This window comes from Dreissena polymorpha, chromosome 3 (genome assembly GCF_020536995.1).
Source record: "Dreissena polymorpha isolate Duluth1 chromosome 3, UMN_Dpol_1.0, whole genome shotgun sequence".
Taxonomy (NCBI): Eukaryota; Metazoa; Mollusca; class Bivalvia; order Myida; family Dreissenidae; genus Dreissena; species Dreissena polymorpha.
In genome coordinates this window covers 100033863-100061305 of record NC_068357.1, presented here as the reverse complement: position 1 = coordinate 100061305, position 27443 = coordinate 100033863, and the positions used below count along the sequence as shown (strand labels likewise).

The following is a 27443-nucleotide window of genomic DNA, read 5'->3' as shown; positions in this document are numbered from 1 at the left end:
TGGGCCGTGTTCTGTGAAAAGGGGGTTTAATGCATGTGCGTAAAGTGTCGTGCCAGATAAGCCTGTGCAGTCCGCAAAGGCTAATCAGAGACGACACTTTACGCTTTTATGAATCTTTTTAGTTTCAAGAAATGCTCTTCTTAGCTCTTCTTAGGCGGAAAATTTCGTTCCTGATTATCGCGCATGCATTAAACCCCGTTTTTACAGAGCACGGCCCATATATAGTACCCGTTTGAGTACAAAACAGTTGATACTGGTGACATGCATCACGGGTTTGTACGGTCAAATGGAATCGAAACCTTAAAAAAAAATGCTGATAATTAAATCGTCAATTGCAACTTTCAACTGACACACGATTTGTTCGAATTGTTATTCAACAAAAGGTGTGTGCATTGAATCGACGTTGTATATACAAGTATTGGTGTATCACATAACTATTCAAACAATCTCGTTTCACGTCATTTTGCGATTTTTTTTAAAACTCTGATTCACTTTGGATGCATGGTTCGTATGATGGCCTGATACATTGCCCTCATGTTCTGACAATTCAGGTGCCTCGAAATTGGAAGCATTTTCTGCCATTGAAGCAAGACCTTTGGCACTTTTACGATATGAAGGAATGTTATAATTATTTTCGTGGTGAACTGTAAATATGGATCAACTTCCAAACAGTGGTTCGTCGCATCAAAAATGCACAAAATAATTTTAAACCCTCGTGTCAAACAGGTGTTCGTACGAAATTATAGGATTTATTGACAAATAAAACCAACTCCTGTCCGCTCCATAGCTGAACAACATCCTATTTGCTTAATGAAAGTCTGTTTGCTCACAAACTCCGCAATTTATACGTAATTGAATTTCTTAAATACATCCCATAGGTCTTCAGCTGTTATGTTTTACAACTTACTTAACGGAAGTATATTTTAAACTGGTCGCTTTTTTAACTTTTTAAAATAATAAATTGAATTTTTACAAAGGAAATTGGTTATTAAATTTTCCATAAATGAATACAAAGTTGCATTGATGTTGATTTTGCTCTTGCTTTATCTTGTGAAAATTAGCTCTCCCTTCTTAGATAAAATACATTACAATATAAACATTATGTGTTAGCATTCAGGTGAGAAGAGGAACATGGCTTACCCCTCAAACCTGTAGGTTCCCCAAAAAGATGAAGAGTAACACTTTCTTTTCTGAAGAGTGGGCAATTTAGCGCTCTATCAAATTTCTCATTTTATAGCATTTTCTAGATTAAAATACTTGTCGTATCGGATTGCGTATACAATCAAATGTACTTGAGTGGCACTTTATATGACAACATGACAAAAGGTAAAACAGTACTTGATGTCCTAAATAAACGACAACTATAAAAATGTCACTGACGTTTTGGCCTCCGAAATGGAATGTGTTATCGTGGTTCAAGGATAGAGTTACGGTTCAATACGGATTTGTTGCGGAGTCTTCATGCACATAAAATGATGAAGTCTTACATCGCCCATGTTCAGTTAGCAGTGTCAAAACATACATAATAGGCTTATAATTAATGGACATCTTAAACTGTTAACCGAACCGTGGTTTGTGGCTCTAAATTGACAGAATGTTTTCAAACATAGTTGAACTTAGGGTTAACGTTTTCCACCATGCCTTTGCAACAGCTTGTTGGCATTAAAACTCAACATCATTCTTTATCAAATACTCGTATAATGCTTCGTTTCATGTATATGAGCAGCTTTCACAAAATATTTTTCATACCTGTAAAAAATTATTTAATGCTAACAGAGCAGTTCGTTCAAAATGTTAACTGTATCACGAACATATATTCGCATAAAATACTGTTAATATTATTGTGGAATTTGCAATTGAATCATTTCATCATTCTAAAAAGAGTATTTTTTGCTAAATACATTACCTATGAATATATAATTAATTGTCTCCGCATTACATTTAACACATATGATGATGGTGATGATGATGATGATGATGATGATGATGATGATGATGATGATGATGATGATGATGATGATGATGATGATGATGATGATGATGATGATGATGATAATGATTATTATTATTATGATGATGATGATGATGATGTAAAGGTTCTTCATACATTTGTATCCTTATTCGATAAAACTCCCTGTCCTGGAAATGATGAAACCGAAGCAGCTATCATTGGTTTGTAGTACCTTAAACAAACGTTTTAATAGATATCAATGAGAGCGATTATAACTTCTCACTATTGAAAACTCAGCGTCCTAGTTTTAAATCATAAAATAAATCAGTGGTTGGAAGCTGCTTCATTCAAGCGTAAGTACTTCGAGTATAACGTTAATTGTTAGTTGATTATTATCTGATGATGATGATGATGATGATGATGATGATGATGATGATGATGATGATGATGCTGATGATGCTGATGATGCTGATGATGATAATGATGACGATGATGATGATGATGATGATGATGATGATGATGATGATGATGATGATGATGATGATGATGATGATGATGATCAAATTAAATATTTATCCTTTTTACATTATGATCGTAGACTTAGTTTGTATTTTTTATTTACTGAAACACGATTTTGAATAACTATTAAGCGCTTAAGAAAACGGCTTCATCACTGTAAACATAGAACATAAAAAACAGCCTCATAAAAGTGTCATATACAATGTAGGTATCGCAAGAAGAGTGCAAATGACAACTATGAGCGTTATTTACGAGTTCGAATAAACCAGAGTGACATTTAAAGGAGATTTACTCATATGCAAAACTTTCATGAGGACTTTGAACGAACAAAACATTTCCTTCTTTCTACGCTGAAAATCTATCAATCGATGAATCTCTTCATTATCAAATCAATACAACTTATTAGCTCAAACCGAATCCGCTGTGTTTACTTTGCATGTGTTTACATATGTTTCATTATAAATGTTTATGCACACGGCGCAATGTATAGAATAAAAGAAGCGATGACCTACCGAATTACTTGTGGTTACAGAGAGCTTTACTACAGCTCCTTATAATTGTAGCATGTTGGACTAAACTGTCAGGAACGCACCTGTTTTTATACTGTTCATTAATGCAAAAGCTACTCGAATGCCACACATAAATCAAAGTGCTGAAGGCACTGAAGTTGTTCGCTGTTTTCGTCCTTGATTAGCTTGTGCGCATTGCACAGGCTAATCAGTGTGCAAAGGCAAATCTTATTTGACATGCATTAAGCCCCGTTTTCCCTGAAAGCAGCCAATATGTACATATTTCAATGATAAACACTAGACTAGCCAATGTCGTCTTACAAGCTGGTATATACACTCACTGCAGAAGTAGAGCAGAAGCATTTGTCGTCTGCAGTGCAGACAGGCATCGTTAATCGCTCCTAGCATAGTGAGTTGCGGTTCTTACCGTAGCTAAGGCTTCTAAGCACATACTGATTTGCAAAATATGCTCTGTAAATTTAGTCGGCCGCTAACGCAACCAACTAAAACTAGAAAGGTATATAAATTACCTTGTCCTGTTTGTTTTTAAAAGTCGTCTGTGTAAAAATAAAATGCTCATTTAAAGTTTTAGTGTGACACGATGTTAATTGTCTTCTGCATTAAATGATACCCAATGGACAACTGCAGGCGAGAAGTATAACATGACATAAATTGAGTAGTCCAGGGTCAAACAGACGCGTGTTCGGTACTTTACAAACTGTTGACAACCGTCTCGGCAGTTAAAATTTATTAATGACCACCATCAGATGTTACATTTAAATGTGAGAACATTAAATTTGCTCGTTTTAAAAGACTTTAAGCTAATATGTCAGATTTAAATGTATGAAACATTTGACTTGCATACGCTTAGAAGTATACTAGTTATGTTTTATGTGGTAAACAACATTTTCAAAACTACTTAACTAATGTGCCAGGGGTACTGTTCATTCAGCAGTTAATTTGCGCAAAAAGCATGGATTATTTCCTTTGTTTTGCAGCTCTGTTCACATAAAAAATGTTAATCACTTACATTAATCTACTTAGTTATATATATTGTTTTTATATAAAATATATAAATGACAAGGCCCAAAATGTAAATTGCAAAACCCTTTGTCCTTGTTAAAATGTTGTGAACATCCGACCATATTTATTTTCTTTCATACGGTTTTAATATGTTAAATTAAATTCGCCGCAACATAAGATGAAAACAATGAATACTTTTTACGTGCAGGTCCAACCCCTGGGTGCTAACGATATCTGAATAAATCATCCTGCACTTTTACAAACGTCACCATTATTTAAGCCGCATTCTTGATATCAAAAAATGTATCTAACGCCCTAATAAACTCAGTAAAGAATGTCCGCTACACTCAGAGTGTTGACTTCTTTAAACATTGCTGTAGTTAATATTTAGGTATTTTTTGGTTGATTAATACGTGCTCAACACATTGGAAACAACAAAAAGGTATCAAATTATCCAGTTACGACTTTGTTAAGAGACTCGATAATAAGGGACCCAAACCTTCTATTTTAAAATTTCGCAAACCTGGGAAGCAACATGTTTTACGTATGGTAGATGTAATAAGTGTATGTGTTTGCGACGTTTAGTTGTATTCGCATACATTTAATGTAAGTTATGCAGAAATCTATACAACATACTTTCATAGTGTTGATTATTTTATTGTACTTACGTAAAAGAGATTTTAAGGTCAAGGTCAGATGGACGACTTTGCTGCACTGCTTGTGACAAACAAGCCTTACAAAAATATCTTGCTTCAGATTCTTTTTTTGATCTATCGAGCACACGCCGTCCTATTTCAAACCGAAGTTAGTAAACACAATGATTAAGAGCAGGAAATAAAACATGAGCGGGGGAGTGATGTTTCAATAAAACATGAGCGGGGGAGTGATGTTTCAATAAAACATGAGCGGGGGAGTGATGTTTCAATAAAACATGAGCGGGGGAGTGATGTTTCAATAAAACATGAGCGGGGGAGTGATGTTTCAATAAAACATGAGCGGGGGAGTGATGTTTCAATAAAACATGAGCGGGGGAGTGATGTTTCAATGAGAACGATCTGTAGTACACCTACTCAAAAAACTATTAATCATCAAGAAAAATCATCAACAACGCATTGCTCATCTGCTAAATTAAAGTTAATAAACGAAGGCCGACAGATACATGTTTTGTGTATATAGATTTCTAGATTACAATGTAGTTATCGGGTTAATCATGCTTGACTTTCCGAGTGTTTACGTGTGTTTGGGTTATTTTGAGTGGCTTTGGGTGGTTTGAGCATGTTCATTTATTGTTTTCACTCCGTAACGTTGCTCTGGTACATGTTGTGTGTTCTTTGTCCAGATAATCGTTCTGTGTTTTGCTTGTCGCGTTTATATTTTGGCGGATACAACGGGATTTTAAAGGGGCCTTTTCACGTTTAAGTAAATTGACAAAATTAAAAAAAGTTGCTTCAGAATCGCAAATTTTCGTTTTAGTTATGATATTTGTGAGAAAACAGTAATACTGAACATTTACCATGCTCTAAAATAGCCATTAAATGCATCTTTTGACGATTTATAAACCTGAAAATTATAAAGCCTTGCATCGCGAAACGATTGAATAATTTGGAAAGTTCTGTTGTTGTCCTTATATTTTGTGAAACTATGAGGATTACTTAAATAAAGTAAAAAATGCACCCTCCATAGTATGAGCACGGATGGCTGAGTGGTCTAAATGGTAGACTTTTACTCCAGGACTCCAGGGGTCAGTGGTTCGAGCTCTGTTGATGGTTACTTTTTTTCTTTTCTTTTTTTAAAACTTATTTTTGACTTTTTACCGGAGCTTTTTAGATCCATGTTAACATTTATCAATATAAAGCATTTAATGACAAACTTCAATAAAATAAAAAAAATGCCAAAGTCTGTGAAAAAGGCCCCTTTAAATAAAGCTGCAGGTTGTATACGTGTTTGTGCAGAAAAGTGTTGAATTGAACACGTGTATCAATTTATTTCCACATTTTGCTCAAAATAATTGCTGAACTGGTAACCAAAACAACCAAACAAACTATTCTGTTTCAGCTGCTTTGAATTATATCAAAAGTCATAACACTATGACCTCGGCATACGAGCTCACATGATAAACAACTGCGATTACGGTGTATTCAATATCCAAATGCATTCATGAGAAGGGAAGAGTAAACAAAGGTTAACGTAATGAATTATGTGAAGCCTTGCACTAGTCGCCACCTTTCTTTACGAGGACGGTAATGGTTTAATTTCGTAACCTAACAGGAAGTATGTGCCGCTATGAATACCATTATATATAATATTCAAAAGGCATTGAAAGCGATGGGGAGCATGATTGGAGTTTGTGGTTGAAACGAGAACAAAGTGTGTTGGCCCACCTGTTGCCATTAATTGAGAACGTATAACATTGGTTTGTTCACACGTATCTTGAAAGCGTTTCTGGAGCAATTTTAGAAATGTTACGATACGACCTGTATGAGTCATACATGGATCAAAGCGGTTCAAACGTGCTTCTGCTTATAGAAGATGTGTACGCAAGCATATCATCAAATTAAAGTTCGAACATACTATTAAAGTATTAGGGCATTACCTGGCTTACTTTACAACTTGTCTTCAACATTAATGGAATATTGTTCATATTAAAAACATATGGCTACTACTTTTTATTGCTTAACGCAAAACTATGAGCATTGAATAATTTTGACCCATTTATGCCTAGCGTCTACAAAAAGGCCTTGGCAAACAGCGAAGATGAGACGCCGCATCAGGGTCTGCGCTGTTTGCTTAAAGGAATTTCTGTTAGAAATATTCAAAATATAGAAATAAAAATACTAGAAATCCCTAATTTTGGAGAGAAAAAAAAGATCCAATTAAGAAGGATGGGAGAGTCCACTAGGCATACATGAGTTAAATGTTAGTTTGAGACTCGAAAATACAGAATAATGGCATGGCCTGATTACGGATGGAATTCTGTGAATAATACTACAGGTATTTCGGAATTTCTCTGAATGAAGTAACGTGTACTGTCTTACTCACGTTTGACATACCTTATACTTCATCGGCGCAAGAGAAATAATTGTTGGCGAAATAGTAGTAATTAATTTGACAGACGCTTGGCAACTAATCGTGCTGCGTATGCCAAGCTCTGTGGCATTGTAAATGAGAACAAACCAAGCCAAGCGACATGATTTGGCGCATCAAGAGTCTTGTGTTACATACCTTAGGATCATAAGACAAAAGTAACAACAACACTGAACATTGCTAACTCTCCATAACCTTTCTTACCGACTTTGATTGTTTTGCTTTACAAAATAGTGTTGGAGAAATAGTTTTTCATTGGAAAAAAACACTCTGGAATATAGTATAGAAAATGTGCTATTCGAGTTTTAAGTTCTTTACTTATTCATATAACCATAACACATTTGTCTGAAAAAAAAACTAAACAAGCGTGCACAGTTCCCATTTTTCCATCTTTATAACAAGTTTTGTTCGCATAGCTCATGTGTTGAGTTATCGTAGCCTAGGATCTAAATTGTAGTGTTCAATTATTTCTGTATCCATAACATGTATAACTATTTTTGTCATATACAACAATCAGAAATAACGTGCACGTTCCCGCTATGACAATAAAATAAAGTCACGTTCGGTTCCACTGATAGGGCGCTAAATATACGCGAAAAGCTCCGACATTAGTGTTTGTAGTCGATGCTAAAGTGACAATCCAGGACACACAGAATTATTATCATGTCACGTGCGGAAATGAAGATTTCACGACTTCGGAACATTTATGTCAAAGAATCGCGTTATGTGTGTCATATTATATATAAAAAAAACATAACTGTGTTAAAAAACGTTGTTCATTAATGAAGCAATCGACAATAAACGAGTATGGCCTTTCGTTCTTCAAAATGATTGCCTCCCCAACTAATTTCCTTAATCCAGTCTGTCAATAACGATTACAATGTTGTAAAGGTCATATGTACTCCTTAAATTCGCTTTATCTATACAAGTTTAAATGTAAAGTGCACTCTAATGTACTAATGATGGTGCTATTTGTTTATTATATAAATAACATGTCACTCTCTTTTCTTAACGGTATGTTTAACCATGAATTGTTCAAGTCAAAATGCCAAATTGCTTATTCATTTCTTAAATTGGTATAGCATAGAATTGCATGTTAATTTATTCGCATACTCTAATCACAATACATAATGATACTTATGATGACGACACAGGTTTTTAACGATTACACACACGAAATGGACAAAAACGGTTTGGTTGAAGATGAATCCGATAATAATAAAGAGTATCATAAAATATATTTGATTGATAATACAAGTGAAGAGGACAAGAACAAAGAATTTAAAGCCTTGACCTACCGTACAGGGGTCGTAACACTCGCACGTGAGCTCTCCTTCAACGTCGGCGCGAAATCCGAACGGACATGGGTTGTTGCACTTTAGCGTCTGCTTTCGGTTCATCTCCTCGACGGTCTCCAGCAGACGATTGCTGAACACGTGACCTGCCAATGCGTGCTGGAAAAAAACGACGTACGAAAAATGTATACCTTGTGTGGAAAAATATATGCGGTGAATCGCATAAATTACCCAGGGATAAATGACTTTTGTTAAAAGCAATGTTGGTCGTTAAATGTGTGACCTTAACGCACGAATTTTACCCAGAAACAGTATACTAAATATATTTTATAAGATTGTTGTTTTATATAGCAGTATTTTATTCAGTTGGTTAACGCAGACACTAAAGGGCAATTATGCTCGATTAGCATCATGAAAGCAAGTCAATGATAAATCGCCATCCGCACAGGAAGCCAATGTCAAATTGCCCAATAATCTGACACAACCAATTTCCGGTCTCTGTGTCTGTTGTTTTCATGCAATAACCAGTCGCTTTAGTAAGTTTGTCATCTGATTGAAAAAGGGGCATATACTTAACAAATAAACAAAAAACGTTAGCAAAACATTATTGGGTACAAAGCAACAAAATTGTATGCGCATGCCATTAGTGTGTTTTAAATTGTTTAGCCTTACTGAGTGGGGATAGAAAGTGTGACTAAATAGGCCTAAGTAGCAGATTAAATGTATGGTTTGCGGTTATATTTTATAGTTTTAATGCATGTCCGGTCAAAACATGTAATTCCTGTGATTATGTTCCTTTAATGGATAACAATCCCATCAGAGATTTCTTTATTTCCAGTTTTACACCCAACTCATACGTTTATACAATCTAGTATAGCGAAATACTTAAATGTCAGTGACCAATTTACATAAGTGCACTTGCATTAATTATATTAACAAAACAAAAGTTAAGTAAAAAAGCTAACTTAAGGGCATTTAAACTTTCCCTATAATGCATTAACCGTTCACGAATCTGATCAAGTGGAAAACGGATTTTCATGTTTCCACCTCGCAGCAATGCTGACGATGTTCTATGGTGATTCGTAAAGGGCAAACACATCTAATCACTCTGTGATAATGGCTTAACCCACAGTACAGTAGTCCAAGTTTTATACAGGAAAAAAGTGAACGTTTCGTTACTAAATGAGTCAATGTGTACAAGACAGATTGTTCCTTAATACATCATCTATTAACTAACAACACAAATCAGACATGAATGCGATAATTAATTCGATTAAAACAAATAAAGAGGTGATCATTTTATTATCTCCAAGCTCCGAATTGGAGCGGGGGATTATGTGGTTATCTCCGCCGTCTGTCCGTCCGTCCGTCCTGGCCACTTTCTCCTCATACACTTTTAGCACTAGAACCTTGAAACTTAAACACATGGTAGTTATGAGCATATGTGCGACAGTGCACTATTTGCAATTTTTATCTGACCCCTGGGTAAAAAGCTGCGGCGTGGGGATACGCGTTGGCCGCGGCCGCGCAATTTCTAGTTCACATGATTATCGTTATGTAGTTTTCAAGTCAAGCGATGCTTTTATCATAATTATGTTAGCATGTGGACTGTCGTCATTGTACGATTTATATTACATACATGCAACTACAAGAAAATGATACAGCCATGGATTGATTTATCCGTTATTACGTAATTGTAAAATTGCTTTTCACGGCCAATATCGATACATTTTTCATGACGCAAATATCGTAATTTATCGATACATATTTCATGACGCAAATATCGTAATGTATCGATACATATTTCATGACGCAAATATCGTAATGTATCGATACATATTTCATGACGCAAATATCGTAATGTATCGATACATATTTCATTAGGCAAATATCGTAATGTATCGATACATATTTCATGACGCAAAGGTCGTAATGATACTGCTTACACGGATTAACAATGACTTCAATATTTTACAATGTGAAATTCCTAATATTCCCAGATAGAGATTAATATATATATATATATATATATATATATATATATATATATATATATATATATATATATATATATATATATATATATATATATATATATATATGTATACATGTAATGCACTTTATAAAAGCATCAGGTTGTATATTGCATCGTATTAACAAATAAAAACAAACATTAATAGAAGCCGAGTGACGCATTCTTTCTTACCAAGCTACAAGAAATAATTACGGGTTATCTCTCCCCACCTATGTTAAGGCGGTAGGAAACAACTTCATTTGAACCCGAATGTTGACAAATACATGTTCTCGCATTGACCGATGTAGTTGATAAAGGTGTAAACATGTTAGTATTCAGAGCCCGGCACGTTCGGTATGCGCGGAATGCCTGGTATGAGATGTCAACAACGAGGCTACGGCGTTGGATGTTCATTCAATCGCCGGGCCACGCGACAACAGATAGCGGGGGTCAGAAGATCGCATGTCCGCGTTAGCATATCTAGATGGCTTTAGATGCGGGGTTAAGTTGATTTAAAGAAATAAAAGCACACGGTCTATTAGGCTAATCAGCAATTTGGCGAACTCGATTCGAAAATTGACTGAAGAAGAAAGGCATTTTAACGCGAACTTTGTTGAATGTTCAAACAAATGATTGCTCAGGCTTCGGGAATTAAATGTTTGATGCGTTTCTTCCAAACTAAGTTGGTCGTTCTTGCCATAACAACGGAGCAATTTCGAAATTATTTTTGTAACGTGCATTTGTGTATTAGGAAAATGATAATCGCAATCCCATTGAAATAGTTACATTTGTACTCGTATCTAAGGGCAGAGATAAAGCAAATCACTGTGTATTTTTTATTTTCTTTTAGTCGTAAATATTTTATTTTATTTCTGTCGTGGGCGTTGTGTCTTGTTAACCATGCTGTCATTACGTCAAAACATAATGATTGTCTACAAGATATTCACATTGATATAATTATGAAGAGGTTCTCAATGACTTTAAAGCATGAAACCTTTATTATGACATTCAACATTTAACCCTTAACGTAAGATCTTGCTCACAAAGAAGCTACTTCTGAATCGGAAATGGCTATCACGCGGTCGCTTGAAGGATGAAAATAAACAACACGATCATCTTATCGATTATTCATTCTGACACTTAGTAATTTTTACATATATAACCACATAGATTAATGCCTAAAGTACGTGCGTTAATATCAATTAAAAATTTAACTCGGTACTTAATTAAGATGTCACGAACAATATAAATAGCGCATCGCTAGCGCGCCGAAAAGGTCACGAATGAATGCAGCATTTATAAAAGTCTATGATCAATGATATTCTTCAATAGATGGCGTGTACAAGTTTATTGCAATCTATAAATAAAGATGTTTTTCTTATCGCATATCGCAATACGCAGATACGCGAAATGCCGATTCCATAATCCGTATTATGTTTAATGCAAAGAACGTAATGATGTTTGTGTTTTTACTAATTGCGCCATTTTCTCCATAACATAATGTTCTTAAAATCTAATTAAACATTAAACGATACGGCACGCTTACCGTAGTAAATAACGTAAGTTGAGGTCATTATTAAGATTAACCCATTAATGCCTAGAGCGTCTATAAAAAAAAGGCATTGGCAAACAGCGTAGACCCAGATGACACGCCGCATGATGCGGCGTCTCATCAGGGTCTGCGCTGTTTTCTTATAGGAATTTCTGTAAGAAATATTCTAAATATAGAAAAACATATACTAGACATCCCTAATTTTGGAAATAAATTGATCCAATTTACGCATAAATGGGTTAAACTTGTTCTAATAAAAAGTACTGTACTTTTTGCAGTACGAGTAATTGATGAATCAGCAGTCGCTATCACTTCACTCGTTCAAGACATCAGAACATGACACTGACAGCACAGCATAATGAGGGGTCAGATATGCCAAGAGGAACAAAACGCCGCAGATACATGAAATAGCGCGAAATACCGCGAGACTTGTATTGTTTGTGGCTCCTACAAAACTGCACACGAGTATGTCACAATACTAGTCAACGAGTGTCTAATCAAGGCTGATGGTTGGCGGAAAGTTGTGGGTCGTATTCGAGCAATTTGCGGCGTCCAACTGTTAAATATACGTGCTGCGATACGTTTACCGTTCATAGATGAGCGTTAACGATGTCACGTTAATAACTAACATGACGTGCCGCAGTATTTTTTCTGAATAAGCACGCTTATTAAAACACAGTCATGATTGATGACTTGATTTCGCCTGCTCGTCAGCTTGATTATTATGTGTCAATCGTTTATGGAACCGTGTGTGCAGGGCTCGTTTCAAGAATCGTTGCATCAAGATTCCATGCAACATCCATTTTCTGTACAATTTAAATAAAAGAAGTCTTATGAACACTTGCAAGTGAATAGAAAATGCACAATATGTCCATATATGGATAAGTAAATTTCATACAATCTTCTGCAAATACAATTAAGCTTTTCTCTTTATGTTTAAGTTGCAAATTCATAGGTTGTATTCTTAATGAAACAAATAAATTACATTATCATACGATCAAATTAAACAAATAATATCATCAGTGAAATACGCAGTCATATATGCTGACAGCTATTACAATGAGGAAAGCAAACTTGTGAAGAAATTAATTAACGGACATCTTAAATCCGTTCGTCATTAATAACAAAAGTATGGGTGTCATTTTAAAGTCAAGTCTTTTGATGTGAATGTCCAGTTAGGGCCATTATTTCTATGAGTTGTAAAACTTGAAGCTGTTACAAGATTATCACACGCATCAATCAAAAGCACTGTACCAGATAAGAGCACTGAAAAATACGGCTTTATTGAACTGATATTTTCGTCGATTTTCATTAAAAAAAAAGGATAGGGAATGGGGTCAGTATTCGGACCTGCAGGACATGCCTTTGGTACGTTAATCAAGATCAATTAATTACCGGATTTGGCTCATTCATGTTATTTAACAAACAAAAGAAAAGACACATGCGAAAATAATGTTTTGTTACTTGTCCCATATATTTGTAAGTAACGATATTCTTTGTTATTCGTATAACACTACCAGCGTGTTTCATAAACGGTTTGCAAAATTCATATTAAAGTTATCGTTATATTTCCTTCTTACATTGCAGAGAAAACAGATCTGACGAACGCATGTGCTGTAAATGACTACCATGGCTGCTTACATGCGATGCATATTAATAAGAACCTCACTCAAGACATTGTATTTTAGTTGTTAATAATTGCTAGCGAAGGTCACGTCAAATTATCACATGCGTCTGATTTGAACGCGTTCCGACAATTATGTTTGAAATAGCCTTATTATAGCCAAGTGTCTGGCGCTAATCGTAACGTATAGCGTCACCTCTGTTTATGACATGTTTGACGTTTGATTTACACGTTCAACGCAGCCACAACGTATTCTGTCAGCGATTTAGCCGCATCTCCATTGTCTAAGATTGAACATTATTTTTCCGCAAGGTTGGAAGGGAATGGGACTTAATATACGAGACAAATTTTAGCGTCATAGCAATGTATGCATTTCCAGCTCCGGTATCAAATAACATCGTTCAGCGGCGACAGGTTATTATTATTGTTTATGGATCGCACATGTCTTACTTATGTATAATGGTTATTTTTACTGTCGTATTGTGCACAATCGACGGCCAACGAACGTTTCGTTCGGATATATAGTTTGTGTAGTGTCAAGCTTTATGTTTTCCTTATTGCTGTTTTATTGTTTTGTATTGGTCATAGTGTTAATACTTCTAATAATACAGATTGCATGCTGCTGTCGATGTGTTTTGTATTTACGTTAACATAATAATATATATTCCGTGTCTATTTAGGATGAATAGATGAACACAAAGTATCCCCCAAATAAAAAAACTAAAATCAAACTACTGATTTGGATATTTGGATTTCCATTGATCAAATAGATAAATATTGAACTGATTGCGATACTTGTTGTGATGGTTGTGGTTTAGGTGGTCGTGGTTGCGATAGTGGAATTTTTTAAGTCATACTACCTAATATATATGACGCACGCAGCTCTGTAATTGATGTGTTATTATAATTATATAAATGTATCTGTACTCCTTTGATATGTGATATTCCAAAGATATGTAAGAATTGCATGAATGCATTTATAAATCACTTGCATTTTCAAGATGTGCACGACGGCGCAATACACGAACATGCAAGTAGCATGTGCTGAACACCACTACGATTAAAAAGTTATAAAATGGTATGCACTTGCTTCTTTCCCACACCGACGTCTTGTGCAACTTTTCAAAGACTTTGATCTAACGTAAATCTACTGAATTATCGAATTTGTGATCAGTTCGATTACAATTCGATAGGGCTATTACCCTCAAAATATCGCACTGGTGTGTTTGATGTTTGGTGACATGAAACCACACTTTCTTTAAAAAAAAACAATTTTGCGAAAGATAATCCCTTGGTATTATCCGAGATCATGCATTAAACGTTAAGAAATACAACTGTATTTCGATGAAAGGTAATTTGTATAAATGGCAGTTGTAGTAAAATTAGTTGTTGTTTTCGTAGAAGAAGTTGAAGTAGTAGTTGTTGTTTAAGTAGTAGTAGTAGTGGAAGAAGTAGTGTTGGCGTAAGAATAAGTAGTTGTAGGTACAGTGGTGATAGTAGTAGAAATATAAGTAGATAAAAAGTAGTAGTAGTAATTGTAGTTGTTCTAGTAGTAGTAGTAGTAGTAGAAGTGGTTGTATTTTATTTTATAGTTTTAATGCATGTCCGGTCAAAACATGTAATTCCTGTGAATATGTTCCTTTAATGGATAACAATCCCATCAGAGATTTCTTTATTTCCATTTTTACACCCAACTCATACGTTTATACAATCTAGTATAGCGAAATACTTAAATGTCAGTGACCAATTTACATAAGTGCACTTGCATTAATTATATTAACAAAACAAAAGTTAAGTAAAAAAGCTAACTTAAGGGCATTTAAACTTTCCCTATAATGCATTAACCGTTCACGAATCTGATCAAGTGGAAAACGGATTTTCATGTTTCCACCTCGCAGCAATGCTGACGATGTTCTATGGTGATTCGTAAAGGGCAAACACATCTAATCACTCTGTGATAATGGCTTAACCCACAGTACAGTAGTCCAAGTTTTATACAGGAAAAAAGTGAACGTTTCGTTACTAAATGAGTCAATGTGTACAAGACAGATTGTTCCTTAATACACCATCTATTAACTAACAACACAAATCAGACATGAATGCGATAATTAATTCGATTAAAACAAATAAAGAGGTGATCATTTTATTATCTCCAAACTCCGAATTGGAGCGGGGGATTATGTGGTTATCTCCGCCGTCTGTCCGTCCGTCCGTCCTGGCCACTTTCTCCTCATACACTTTTAGCACTAGAACCTTGAAACTTAAACACATGGTAGTTATGAGCATATGTGCGACAGTGCACTATTTGCAATTTTTATCTGACCCCTGGGTAAAAAGCTGCGGCGTGGGGATACGCGTTGGCCGCGGCCGCGCAATTTCTAGTTCACATGATTATCGTTATGTAGTTTTCAAGTCAAGCGATGCTTTTATCATAATTATGTTAGCATGTGGACTGTCGTCATTGTACGATTTATATTACATACATGCAACTACAAGAAAATGATACAGCCATGGATTGATTTATCCGTTATTACGTAATTGTAAAATTGCTTTTCACGGCCAATATCGATACATTTTTCATGACGCAAATATCGTAATGTATCGATACATATTTCATGACGCAAATATCGTAATGTATCGATACATATTTCATGACGCAAATATCGTAATGTATCGATACATATTTCATGACGCAAATATCGTAATGTATCGATACATATTTCATGACGCAAAGGTCGTAATGATACTGCTTACACGGATTAACAATGACTTCAATATTTTACAATGTGAAATTCCTAATATTCCGAGATAGAGATTAATATATATATATATATATATATATATATATATATATATATATATATATATATATATATATATATATGTATACATGTAATGCACTTTATAAAAGCGTCAGGTTGTATATTGCATCGTATTAACAAATAAAAACAAACATTAATAGAAGCCGAGTGACGCATTCTTTCTTACCAAGCTACAAGAAATAATTACGGGTTATCTCTCCACACCTATGTTAAGGCGGTAGGAAACAACTTCATTTGAACCCGAATGTTGACAAATACATGTTCTCGCATTGACCGATGTAGTTGATAAAGGTGTAAACATGTTAGTATTCAGAGCCCGGCACGTTCGGTATGCGCGGAATGCCTGGTATGAGATGTCAACAACGAGGCTACGGCGTTGGATGTTCATTCAATCGCCGGGCCACGCGACAACAGATAGCGGGGGTCAGAAGATCGCATGTCCGCGTTAGCATATCTAGATGGCTTTAGATGCGGGGTTAAGTTGATTTAAAGAAATAAAAGCACACGGTCTATTAGGCTAATCAGCAATTTGGCGAACTCGATTCGAAAATTGACTGAAGAAGAAAGGCATTTTAACGCGAACTTTGTTGAATGTTCAAACAAATGATTGCTCAGGCTTCGGGAATTAAATGTTTGATGCGTTTCTTCCAAACTAAGTTGGTCGTTCTTGCCATAACAACGGAGCAATTTCGAAATTATTTTTGTAACGTGCATTTGTGTATTAGGAAAATGATAATCGCAATCCCATTGAAATAGTTACATTTGTACTCGTATCTAAGGGCAGAGATAAAGCAAATCACTGTGTATTTTTTATTTTATTTTAGTTGTAAATATTTTATTTTATTTCTGTCGTGGGCGTTGTGTCTTGTTAACCATGCTGTCATTACGTCAAAACATAATGATTGTCTACAAGATATTCACATTGATATAATTATGAAGAGGTTCTCAATGACTTTAAAGCATGAAACCTTTATTATGACATTCAACATTTAACCCTTAACGTAAGATCTTGCTCACAAAGAAGCTACTTCTGAATCGGAAATGGCTATCACGCGGTCGCTTGAAGGATGAAAATAAACAACACGATCATCTTATCGATTATTCATTCTGACACTTGGTAATTTTTACATATATAACCACATAGATTAATGCCTAAAGTACGTGCGTTAATATCAATTAAAAATTTAACTCGGTACTTAATTAAGATGTCACGAACAATATAAATAGCGCATCGCTAGCGCGCCGAAAAGGTCACGAATGAATGCAGCATTTATAAAAGTCTATGATCAATGATATTCTTCAATAGATGGCGTGTACAAGTTTATTGCAATCTATAAATAAAGATGTTTTTCTTATCGCATATCGCAATACGCAGATACGCGAAATGCCGATTCCATAATCCGTATTATGTTTAATGCAAAGAACGTAATGATGTTTGTGTTTTTACTAATTGCGCCATTTTCTCCATAACATAATGTTCTTAAAATCTAATTAAACATTAAACGATACGGCACGCTTACCGTAGTAAATAACGTAAGTTGGGGTCATTATTAAGATTAACCCATTAATGCCTAGAGCGTCTATAAAAAAAAAGGCATTGGCAAACAGCGTAGACCCAGATGAGACGCCGCATGATGCGGCGTCTCATCAGGGTCTGCGCTGTTTTCTTATAGGAATTTCTGTAAGAAATATTCTAAATATAGAAAAACATATACTAGACATCCCTAATTTTGGAAATAAATTGATCCAATTTACGCATAAATGGGTTAAACTTGTTCTAATAAAAAGTACTGTACTTTTTGCAGTACGAGTAATTGATGAATCAGCAGTCGCTATCACTTCACTCGTTCAAGACATCAGAACATGACACTGACAGCACAACATAATGAGGGGTCAGATATGCCAAGAGGAACAAAACGCCGCAGATACATGAAATAGCGCGAAATACCGCGAGACTTGTATTGTTTGTGGCTCCTACAAAACTGCACACGAGTATGTCACAATACTAGTCAACGAGTGTCTAATCAAGGCTGATGGTTGGCGGAAAGTTGTGGGTCGTATTCGAGCAATTTGCGGCGTCCAACTGTTAAATATACGTGCTGCGATACGTTTACCGTTCATAGATGAGCGTTAACGATGTCACGTTAATAACTAACATGACGTGCCGCAGTATTTTTTCTGAATAAGCACGCTTATTAAAACACAGTCATGATTGATGACTTGATTTCGCCTGCTCGTCAGCTTGATTATTATGCGTCAATCGTTTATGGAACCGTGTGTGCAGGGCTCGTTTCAAGAATCGTTGCATCAAGATTCCATGCAACATCCATTTTCTGTACAATTTAAATAAAAGAAGTCTTATGAACACTTGCAAGTGAATAGAAAATGCACAATATGTCCATATATGGATAAGTAAATTTCATACAATCTTCTGCAAATACAATTAAGCTTTTCTCTTTATGTTTAAGTTGCAAATTCATAGGTTGTATTCTTAATGAAACAAATAAATTACATTATCATACGATCAAATTAAACAAATAATATCATCAGTGAAATACGCAGTCATATATGCTGACAGCTATTACAATGAGGAAAGCAAACTTGTGAAGAAATTAATTAACGGACATCTTAAATCCGTTCGTCATTAATAACAAAAGTATGGGTGTCATTTTAAAGTCAAGTCTTTTGATGTGAATGTCCAGTTAGGGCCATTATTTCTAGAGTTGTAAAACTTGAAGCTGTTACAAGATTATCACACGCATCAATCAAAAGCACTGTACCAGATAAGAGCACTGAAAAATACGGCTTTATTGAACTGATATTTTCGTCGATTTTCATTAAAAAAAAAGGATAGGGAATGGGGTCAGTATTCGGACCTGCAGGACATGCCTTTGGTACGTTAATCAAGATCAATTAATTACCGGATTTGGCTCATTCATGTTATTTAACAAACAAAAGAAAAGACACATGCGAAAATAATGTTTTGTTACTTGTCCCATATATTTGTAAGTAACGATATTCTTTGTTATTCGTATAACACTACCAGCGTGTTTCATAAACGGTTTGCAAAATTCATATTAAAGTTATCGTTATATTTCCTTCTTACATTGCAGAGAAAACAGATCTGACGAACGCATGTGCTGTAAATGACTACCATGGCTGCTTACATGCGATGCATATTAATAAGAACCTCACTCAAGACATTGTATTTTAGTTGTTAATAATTGCTAGCGAAGGTCACGTCAAATTATCACATGCGTCTGATTTGAACGCGTTCCGACAATTATGTTTGAAATAGCCTTATTATAGCCAAGCCATGGGACTTAATATACGAGACAAATTTTAGCGTCATAGCAATGTATGCATTTCCAGCTCCGGTATCAAATAACATCGTTCAGCGGCGACAGGTTATTATTATTGTTTATGGATCGCACATGTCTTACTTATGTATAATGGTTATTTTTACTGTCGTATTGTGCACAATCGACGGCCAACGAACGTTTCGTTCGGATATATAGTTTGTGTAGTGTCAAGCTTTATGTTTTCCTTATTGCTGTTTTATTGTTTTGTATTGGTCATAGTGTTAATACTTCTAATAATACAGATTGCATGCTGCTGTCGATGTGTTTTGTATTTACGTTAACATAATAATATATATTCCGTGTCTATTTAGGATGAATAGATGAACACAAAGTATCCCCCAAATAAAAAAACTAAAATCAAACTACTGATTTGGATTTCCATTGATCAAATAGATAAATATTGAACTGATTGCGATACTTGTTGTGATGGTTGTGGTTTAGGTGGTCGTGGTTGCGATAGTGGAATTTTTTAAGTCATACTACCTAATATATATGACGCACGCAGCTCTGTAATTGATGTGTTATTATAATTATATAAATGTATCTGTACTCCTTTGATATGTGATATTCCAAAGATATGTAAGAATTGCATGAATGCATTTATAAATCACTTGCATTTTCAAGATGTGCACGACGGTGCAATACACGAACATGCAAGTAGCATGTGCTGAACACCACTACGATTAAAAAGTTATAAAATGGTATGCACTTGCTTCTTTCCCACACCGACGTCTAGTGCAACTTTTCAAAGACTTTGATCTAACGCAAATCTACTGAATTATCGAATTTGTGATCAGTTCGATTACAATTCGATAGGGCTATTACCCTCAAAATATCGCACTGGTGTGTTTGATGTTTGGTGACATGAAACCACACTTTCTTTTAAAAAAAAACAATTTTGCGAAAGATAATCCCTTGGTATTATCCGAGATCATGCATTAAACGTTAAGAAATACAACTGTATTTCGATGAAAGGTAATTTGTATAAATGGCAGTTGTAGTAAAATTAGTTGTTGTTTTCGTAGAAGAAGTTGAAGTAGTAGTTGTTGTTTAAGTAGTAGTAGTAGTGGAAGAAGTAGTGTTGGCGTAAGAATAAGTAGTTGTAGGTACAGTGGTGATAGTAGTAGAAATATAAGTAGATGAAAAGTAGTAGTAGTAATTGTAGTTGTTCTAGTAGTAGTAGTAGTAGTAGAAGTGGTTGTGGTAGTTGTAATATTTGAAGTAGTAGTAGCAGTAGCAGTAGTAGTAGAAGTACTACTACTACTACTACTACTACTACTAGTAGTAGTAGTAGTAGTAGTAGTAGTAGTAGTAGTAGTAGTAGTAGTAGTAGTAGTAGTAGTAGTAGTAGTAGTAGTAGTAGAAGAAGTAGCAGTAGTAGTAGTAGAAGAAGAAGAAGTAGCAGTAGTAGTAATAGTAGAAGAAGAAGAAGTAGTAGAAGTAGTAGTAGAAGAAGAAGAAGTAGTAGTAGTAGTAGAAGTAGTAGTAGTAGTAGTAGTAGTAGTAGTAGTAGTAGTAGTAGTAGTAGTAGTAGTAGTAGAAGTAGTAGTAGTAGTAGTAGTAGGAGTAGTAGTAGTAGTAGTAGTAGTAGCAGTAGTAGTAGTAGTAGTAGTAGAAGTAGTAGTAGTAGTAGTAGTAGTAGTAGTAGTAGTAGTAGTAGTAGTAGTAGTAGTAGTAGTAGTAGTAGTAGTAGTAGTAGTAGTAGTAGTAGTAGTAGTAGTAGTAGTAGTAGTAGTAGTAGTAGTAATAGTAGTAGTAGTAGAAGTTGAAGTAGTTGTAGTAGTAGTAGTAGTAGTAGTAGTAGTAGTAGTAGTAGTAGTAGTAGTAGTAGTAGTAGTAGTAGTAGTAGTAGTAGAAGTAGTAGTAGTAGTAGTAGTAGTAGTAGTAGTAGTAGTAGTAGTAATAGTAGTAGTAGTAGAAGTTGTAGTAGTTGTAGTAGTAGTAGTAGTAGTAGTAGTAGTAGTAGTAGTAGTAGTAGTAGTAGTAGTAGTAGTAGAAGTAGTAGAAGTAGTAGTAGTAGTAGTAGTAGTAGTAGTAGTAGTAGTAGTAGTAGTAGTAGTAGTAGTAGTAGTAGTAGTAGTAATAGTAGTAGTAGTAGTAGTAGTAGTAGTAGTAGTAGTAGTAGTAGTAGTAGTAGTAGTAGTAGTAGTTGTTGTTGTTGTTGTTGTTAGTGTACTAGGAGTAGAAGTAGATGTTGTAGTAGTAGTAGTAGTAGAAGTAGTAGTAGTAGTAGAAGTAGAAGTAGAAGTAGAAGTACTAGTACTAGTATTTTTCAGAATATCTCACCATCTGGTAAAAATCTCAAGCTAACAACAATTAATTTTTAAACATCTATTATTATATTTATTAGCTAGTTTTTAGTTTATTAAGAAAGTATTTCGAAACTGATGTTTGGAAAACACTAAATCAGACAATATTGAATGTCTTTCTTAGATGTTAAATGCCTTTCTAAAAATTTGCATGTTAACTCTTACATTGCACAATCTGCACGCTGCAAGGGGTAGGGCTATTTTCGTGCAATGAAAATGGACACATAACAGACATTCTTTCATGTAAAAATTACGACACATAAATATTTTGCATCGATTACAACGTTATCTGAACATGACGAATCGACTTAATGATCAACAATTGTATCGTTTATTATTCGCCAAATTGGCTATCAAAACGCTATCAGAGAGGTTTGTTTTGGTATCAAGTGATTTAACTGTGCAAATATGCCACAATTGCTCAGACAATGTGCTAGACGATCGTATGCTAAAGTGGTATTTAAGAGGCGGTATAATTGGTTGTAATGTGTTTTAAATGACACTGCTATGCACAAGTTTTACAAAGAATTTACATTTAATAGCATTTTGACTGTAATTGACATAATTAAAATTAGGCACATACCAATGATTTAAAATGGTATTTTTTCAGTACACACACATCAAATGTACATTTTACGGAGGAGTAAAGAAAGTCGAACTCTATACCGAAAAGTACCGACGATCAAAACTAGTTGGCGAATTTTAAGGAGTTTAAATCGGTTTGATACTTAACATCATTACGTTTCATGAAAATGACCATATTTTAAATGTTAAAACACGTATTACGGTAATTGTAATACGGCGGAAATCCCAAAATCTTGTTACCCGCTTTTTGTACATAAACTGTAAGAAACTAAGAGTAATAACTGAAAGAATTATAAAATACATAAGACATTAACACTTGAAAAACAATACCAATGCAGTCGCTTCCGTTAAAATGGAATGTATTATAATATAATGATTTTTTTTTCATTCTTTGTCCCTTTTTAAAAAATATCAAAATATTTACATTTGCGTTTCAAACACAGGTTCAGCATTTTGTTATCAAAGACTGAAATTAGTTTTCAAAAGAAGCCGCTACCAATGATTTGCAGTCAAGGCTTTCAAAAAAAAATGCAAGAAGACTAAGTTAAACGATAACGATAAAGTCGTTAGCATAACACTGGTACAGCGAATTGCTGTTCGGCAAATACTCGACGATTGTGTGCTATGTTTGCGGCGTACGGTAGCAAAGAGACTCTAGTGTACCTCCGACGTAAACATGTCTTCATGAACCGTACATCAATTGGAAGAGGATACTTTAATAAACATATTCCGAAACCCACTAGTATCTCAGTATAAACAACGCTCACCCATAATATCTACCAATGGTATTTTCATTGAAATAATAGCGATTTATAAGAGATGCATTTTGAAAGCATTATTAAGTTCTCAACTTTGTTTGCACAACGGATTAGTGGAGTTTTATAAAAGCTAGCTTATTCCGGGATACGTCTATTGTATGCAATACAAGCTGAATGTTAAGATGTGGGAAAAGTGCGGTGTACGTTGTGAACTCTCAGTTTGTTTGCGATACCACGATGCGAGTGGATAGAGGCGCTTCATAAAATCTGTACCAAGTGCGACTTTCTTGGGCGAAAGTTATTTAAACGATAATTAAGCATCAGTTGCGGTAAACATGTGTTGCGTAAACCTAATTTTAAACTGGATCACCTTGGAAGGCTCTGTAAACATTGCAGAAAACAAAGCCCACTGTTCGATTAATGGCTATATCGCACCACGGCTTAATGCGCTGATGCAGGTCTGCAACCGCGTTGGATAGAAACGTTGTGAAATAAACAAACATTAAGATTATTAAATCAAGTAAATTTCTCCTATATAAACGGATTGCTAAATATTATACGTATTTATATATTGCTTTCCAAAATCGACATAATATTTCAGTGCGCGATTAAAAAAAAGATTTTTTTTTTTGTTTTATTGCAAAACTTATTTATTGAGCATATATGAAAGTGACATTATGACATATCCACAACTGATCACGAACACGGAGGAAATTTAATAAATGTCCGCAAGTCTGGCATGCGATAATAAAAAGGACATTTAAATACTTTATATTATAAGCATCATGCTGGTAATTATTCATTCTAAAGCACTTGAATTTCCCATAGATGTATATATTCTCAAAAAATATTTTTTGCAGATTGCTAGATTAATCATGTAATGCAAAAATTCAATTTAATTAAACGTTAGCATATGACATAATGTGCTATAACGTTAGAGTGCGTTTTTATCTAACAACTTAACATTATTACTCCACAAATTACTATGGTTAGCGTTTTCCCTTGTGAGAAACGTTATATGGTTAGCGTTTTCCTTTGTGAGAAACGTTATATTTAACCTTTAACCGACATAACGACTAACATAATTTCGATTATATACTATAATACAATGTTGACTGCTTTATCAACGGCTAATTGCTATCGTAACAGGCGTTCAATTACGCTGACTTCGCGGCGCTAGTAGACGCATGTGTTGATGGAAAATAAGTTGGTACCTTTGCTGACCTTTGGTAATGCAATGATTATCAACTTTTTGCCATTGTGTTAAAGGCTTGATGCGTTCTCGTAACTTAACTCAGGTTTCCTAACGACTTCCCAGCAACACATTAAATGATAGCATGTACTGGACTTGTTTGTAATTGGTTAGTTGGTTGATTAATCAGTCGGTTGGTCGGTCGAACGGACGGACGGACGAACGGACGGACGATCGGATGGATGGGTGGATGGATTTAAACGTACATACGAACAAATGGTTGCACATAAGTATACATTGAAAAGATAAATGTTGTTACATCACAATTTGTAAATAAATTCAACGTCTAAGACATTCTTAATAAATAAATTTTCGCAAGTGAACGCACGATATATGCGAGATCGCGGCGGTAACAATGAATTTATTTACACGTTTACGTAATCCAGACGTAAATATAATCTGAATCGCATGCTTTGTCCTTCGATTTTCGTTGGGACTGGTTGGCAGATCGAACTGTTTGTATACCTAATACTGACCTATATCCACAATGCGCCCCAACTGAATGCCACGGTTGTGTTTGTTTGAATAGGGTACTGACCGTGAAAGAATCTTTATTTTATCAACGAAAGTTTGAATTGAACTGTTTTGGTTTTGATGGGCGACGACACTAACTGTATGCGATAGGTTAAGCCAAATCTCGCCTTACTATTCGACAAGTGGCAACTCCAATAGCCGCAAATATAGCCTTTATTTTCATTCTGGACAAAGCTAATAGCAAGTTCTGTATGTAATGGTTCACGGTTGATGCATGTGTCATTTTAAAAGCCCATTATTTGCATCCAGTTGAATGAAACAACAATTATTTTCAACTTTGTAAAAATGATAAATGTCATTAATGTTGCTTTTTGACATTATTTTACTGCATGCACATGGGTAAATCATTAAAGATAACATTACAAACTTACATAGATTCACAAGCTCTCAAAACTGAATTTTGTTTGTACACAAACATATTGATTATTATTTGCAGTAACTCAACAAGTTTATAGCATCATGATATTGAATAATCGTTAAATTATACCGACCAAGGCATTTTTATGAAATAATTCAAATGCAAATAGACACATACCATGCTGGGGTTATATGGTAGTATTGTATTTTCTGTCGTTTTTATATAATGGGCTTGAACCTATGCTTGACAACTACATTCCGTTTTAATTGCAGTATATCTCGTGCTAATTCCAAAGGCTAAGAGTACTTACCCCAACAAATAACCACCCGCCGATCAACTGATACAAGTATGAAGTATACATCGTCCTCGTTTCTTTTAACTCCAACACAACATTTACGACTCTCTTATTCGCTTTAAAATATCACAGGAATAAAGTAACACTCAATAACGTTATATATAAGTTTTATCTTGCTATTGTTTTCACTTTCATCTAACACACCGACGTTTATCAAGTAAACGATAAACTTGTCAATAAAATGAACGTATATCTCCTTGTGATTAATTTGGATTCGAATGCGGTGTTTTAACTTTTATTTAATCCGTCCACCGTATGTTTTTATTGTGCTTAAACTTTATTAAGCAAGGTTTAAACCTAAATGTACATCTAATCGCCAACACTATAGCTACTACAATGAACCTTTATTTCTCATCTAGGTAGTTCTGTTATCCAACTATGAACGAACACGCTTCGAGTATCGCGTGGTATTTAAACGTTTGTAAAAAGCGTGTTGTCATTCTCTACCACGGCCTCGGAGTTAATTCAAGGTTTTTTCCTTATTTGGATATAACCTTGTGACGTCGGTGGGTTCAAGCCAGCCTTCCATTAAGACGATTGGCTAATCGCCGGCAAGGCGGAACGTTTTCATCCAATCGCATTTCAATCAGCTGTTATTGCGAGCAAGGTTTACGTGTTACCGATCGCATACTACGATTCTTTACTACGAGTTTATTTTTAGATAGTTTCCTGCCGTGAAATAGCTGGCTACCAGATGTGTGGATCATTATACGGAATTCCTGGGATGAATCGTGATGTTAGAGGAAAACAGACGTTTTAGACTGAAATCTTGCATGAAGCAAAACATCCTGGAGAATTAACAACAAGAATGCAATTCATTAAAGGGGTTGAATAACGCTGACGTAATTTTAAGAAAGATTCGCATGGTATTTTGTATATTTACCATCGTGTTTTTAAACGTGAAGTATTTGTTTTTCTTTTCCACATCGTCGCAGTATTCATCATCATCATCATTATGATCATCATGTTCTTCTGCGTCTTTCTTCTTTTTTTCACTTTCTCCTTATCTTCCTTGTAATGATAAAAAAAATCATCATTAGTATATTCTTAGTGTGGCGCTTCTTCTTTTCCGTCGTCGTCTGATTAATCATATTCATCATGACCATCTGTTTAATCATCGCTATGGTTTGATTTAAATACGTATTGTCGTAATTACATTTATTTATAGTGTGCGTAGTAAAAGTCGAAGCCTCAGCTACCGTCAACGGTTAAAGATCTATTTGATTAGTTGTTTACCGGTCATATTGTATGCCACCTACTCCGTCTTTGAGCAAATATTTCATGCTTTATCATCGTCCATTGATAAGGAATATTTTCAAAGTATTTAAACATCGGATATATTTTCAGCTCATATCACTTGCATAAAGCAATCTTTATTTCAAGATAAACTTTAATTAAGTCCGAAGTATTACACACGTTTACACATGTAGTCATATGGAACATGTTAACCGATGTATGATTGAAGTAGAAGTTTTAAATGCCGATAAATGCATCGAATCGCTGATACCCATAATGCAAACATGCCGTATAATGACTA

General features: G+C 34.9%; 1 protein-coding gene across 1 annotated transcript in view; it reads right to left on the bottom strand.

Moving 5' to 3' along the window:
• The window catches only part of LOC127870748 (uncharacterized), a 33911-nt gene extending 7399 nt beyond the window's left edge, over positions 1-26512 (bottom strand). Inside the window, exons 1-2 of the mRNA XM_052413197.1 lie at positions 25862-26512; positions 8385-8540 (exon numbers count right to left, since the gene is read on the bottom strand). Of these exons, the coding sequence (XP_052269157.1) occupies positions 8385-8540; positions 25862-25912 (207 nt within the window). The 5' untranslated portion in view covers positions 25913-26512. The remainder of the gene's footprint in view (positions 1-8384; positions 8541-25861) is intronic.
• Positions 26513-27443: the final 931 nt, after the last annotated feature.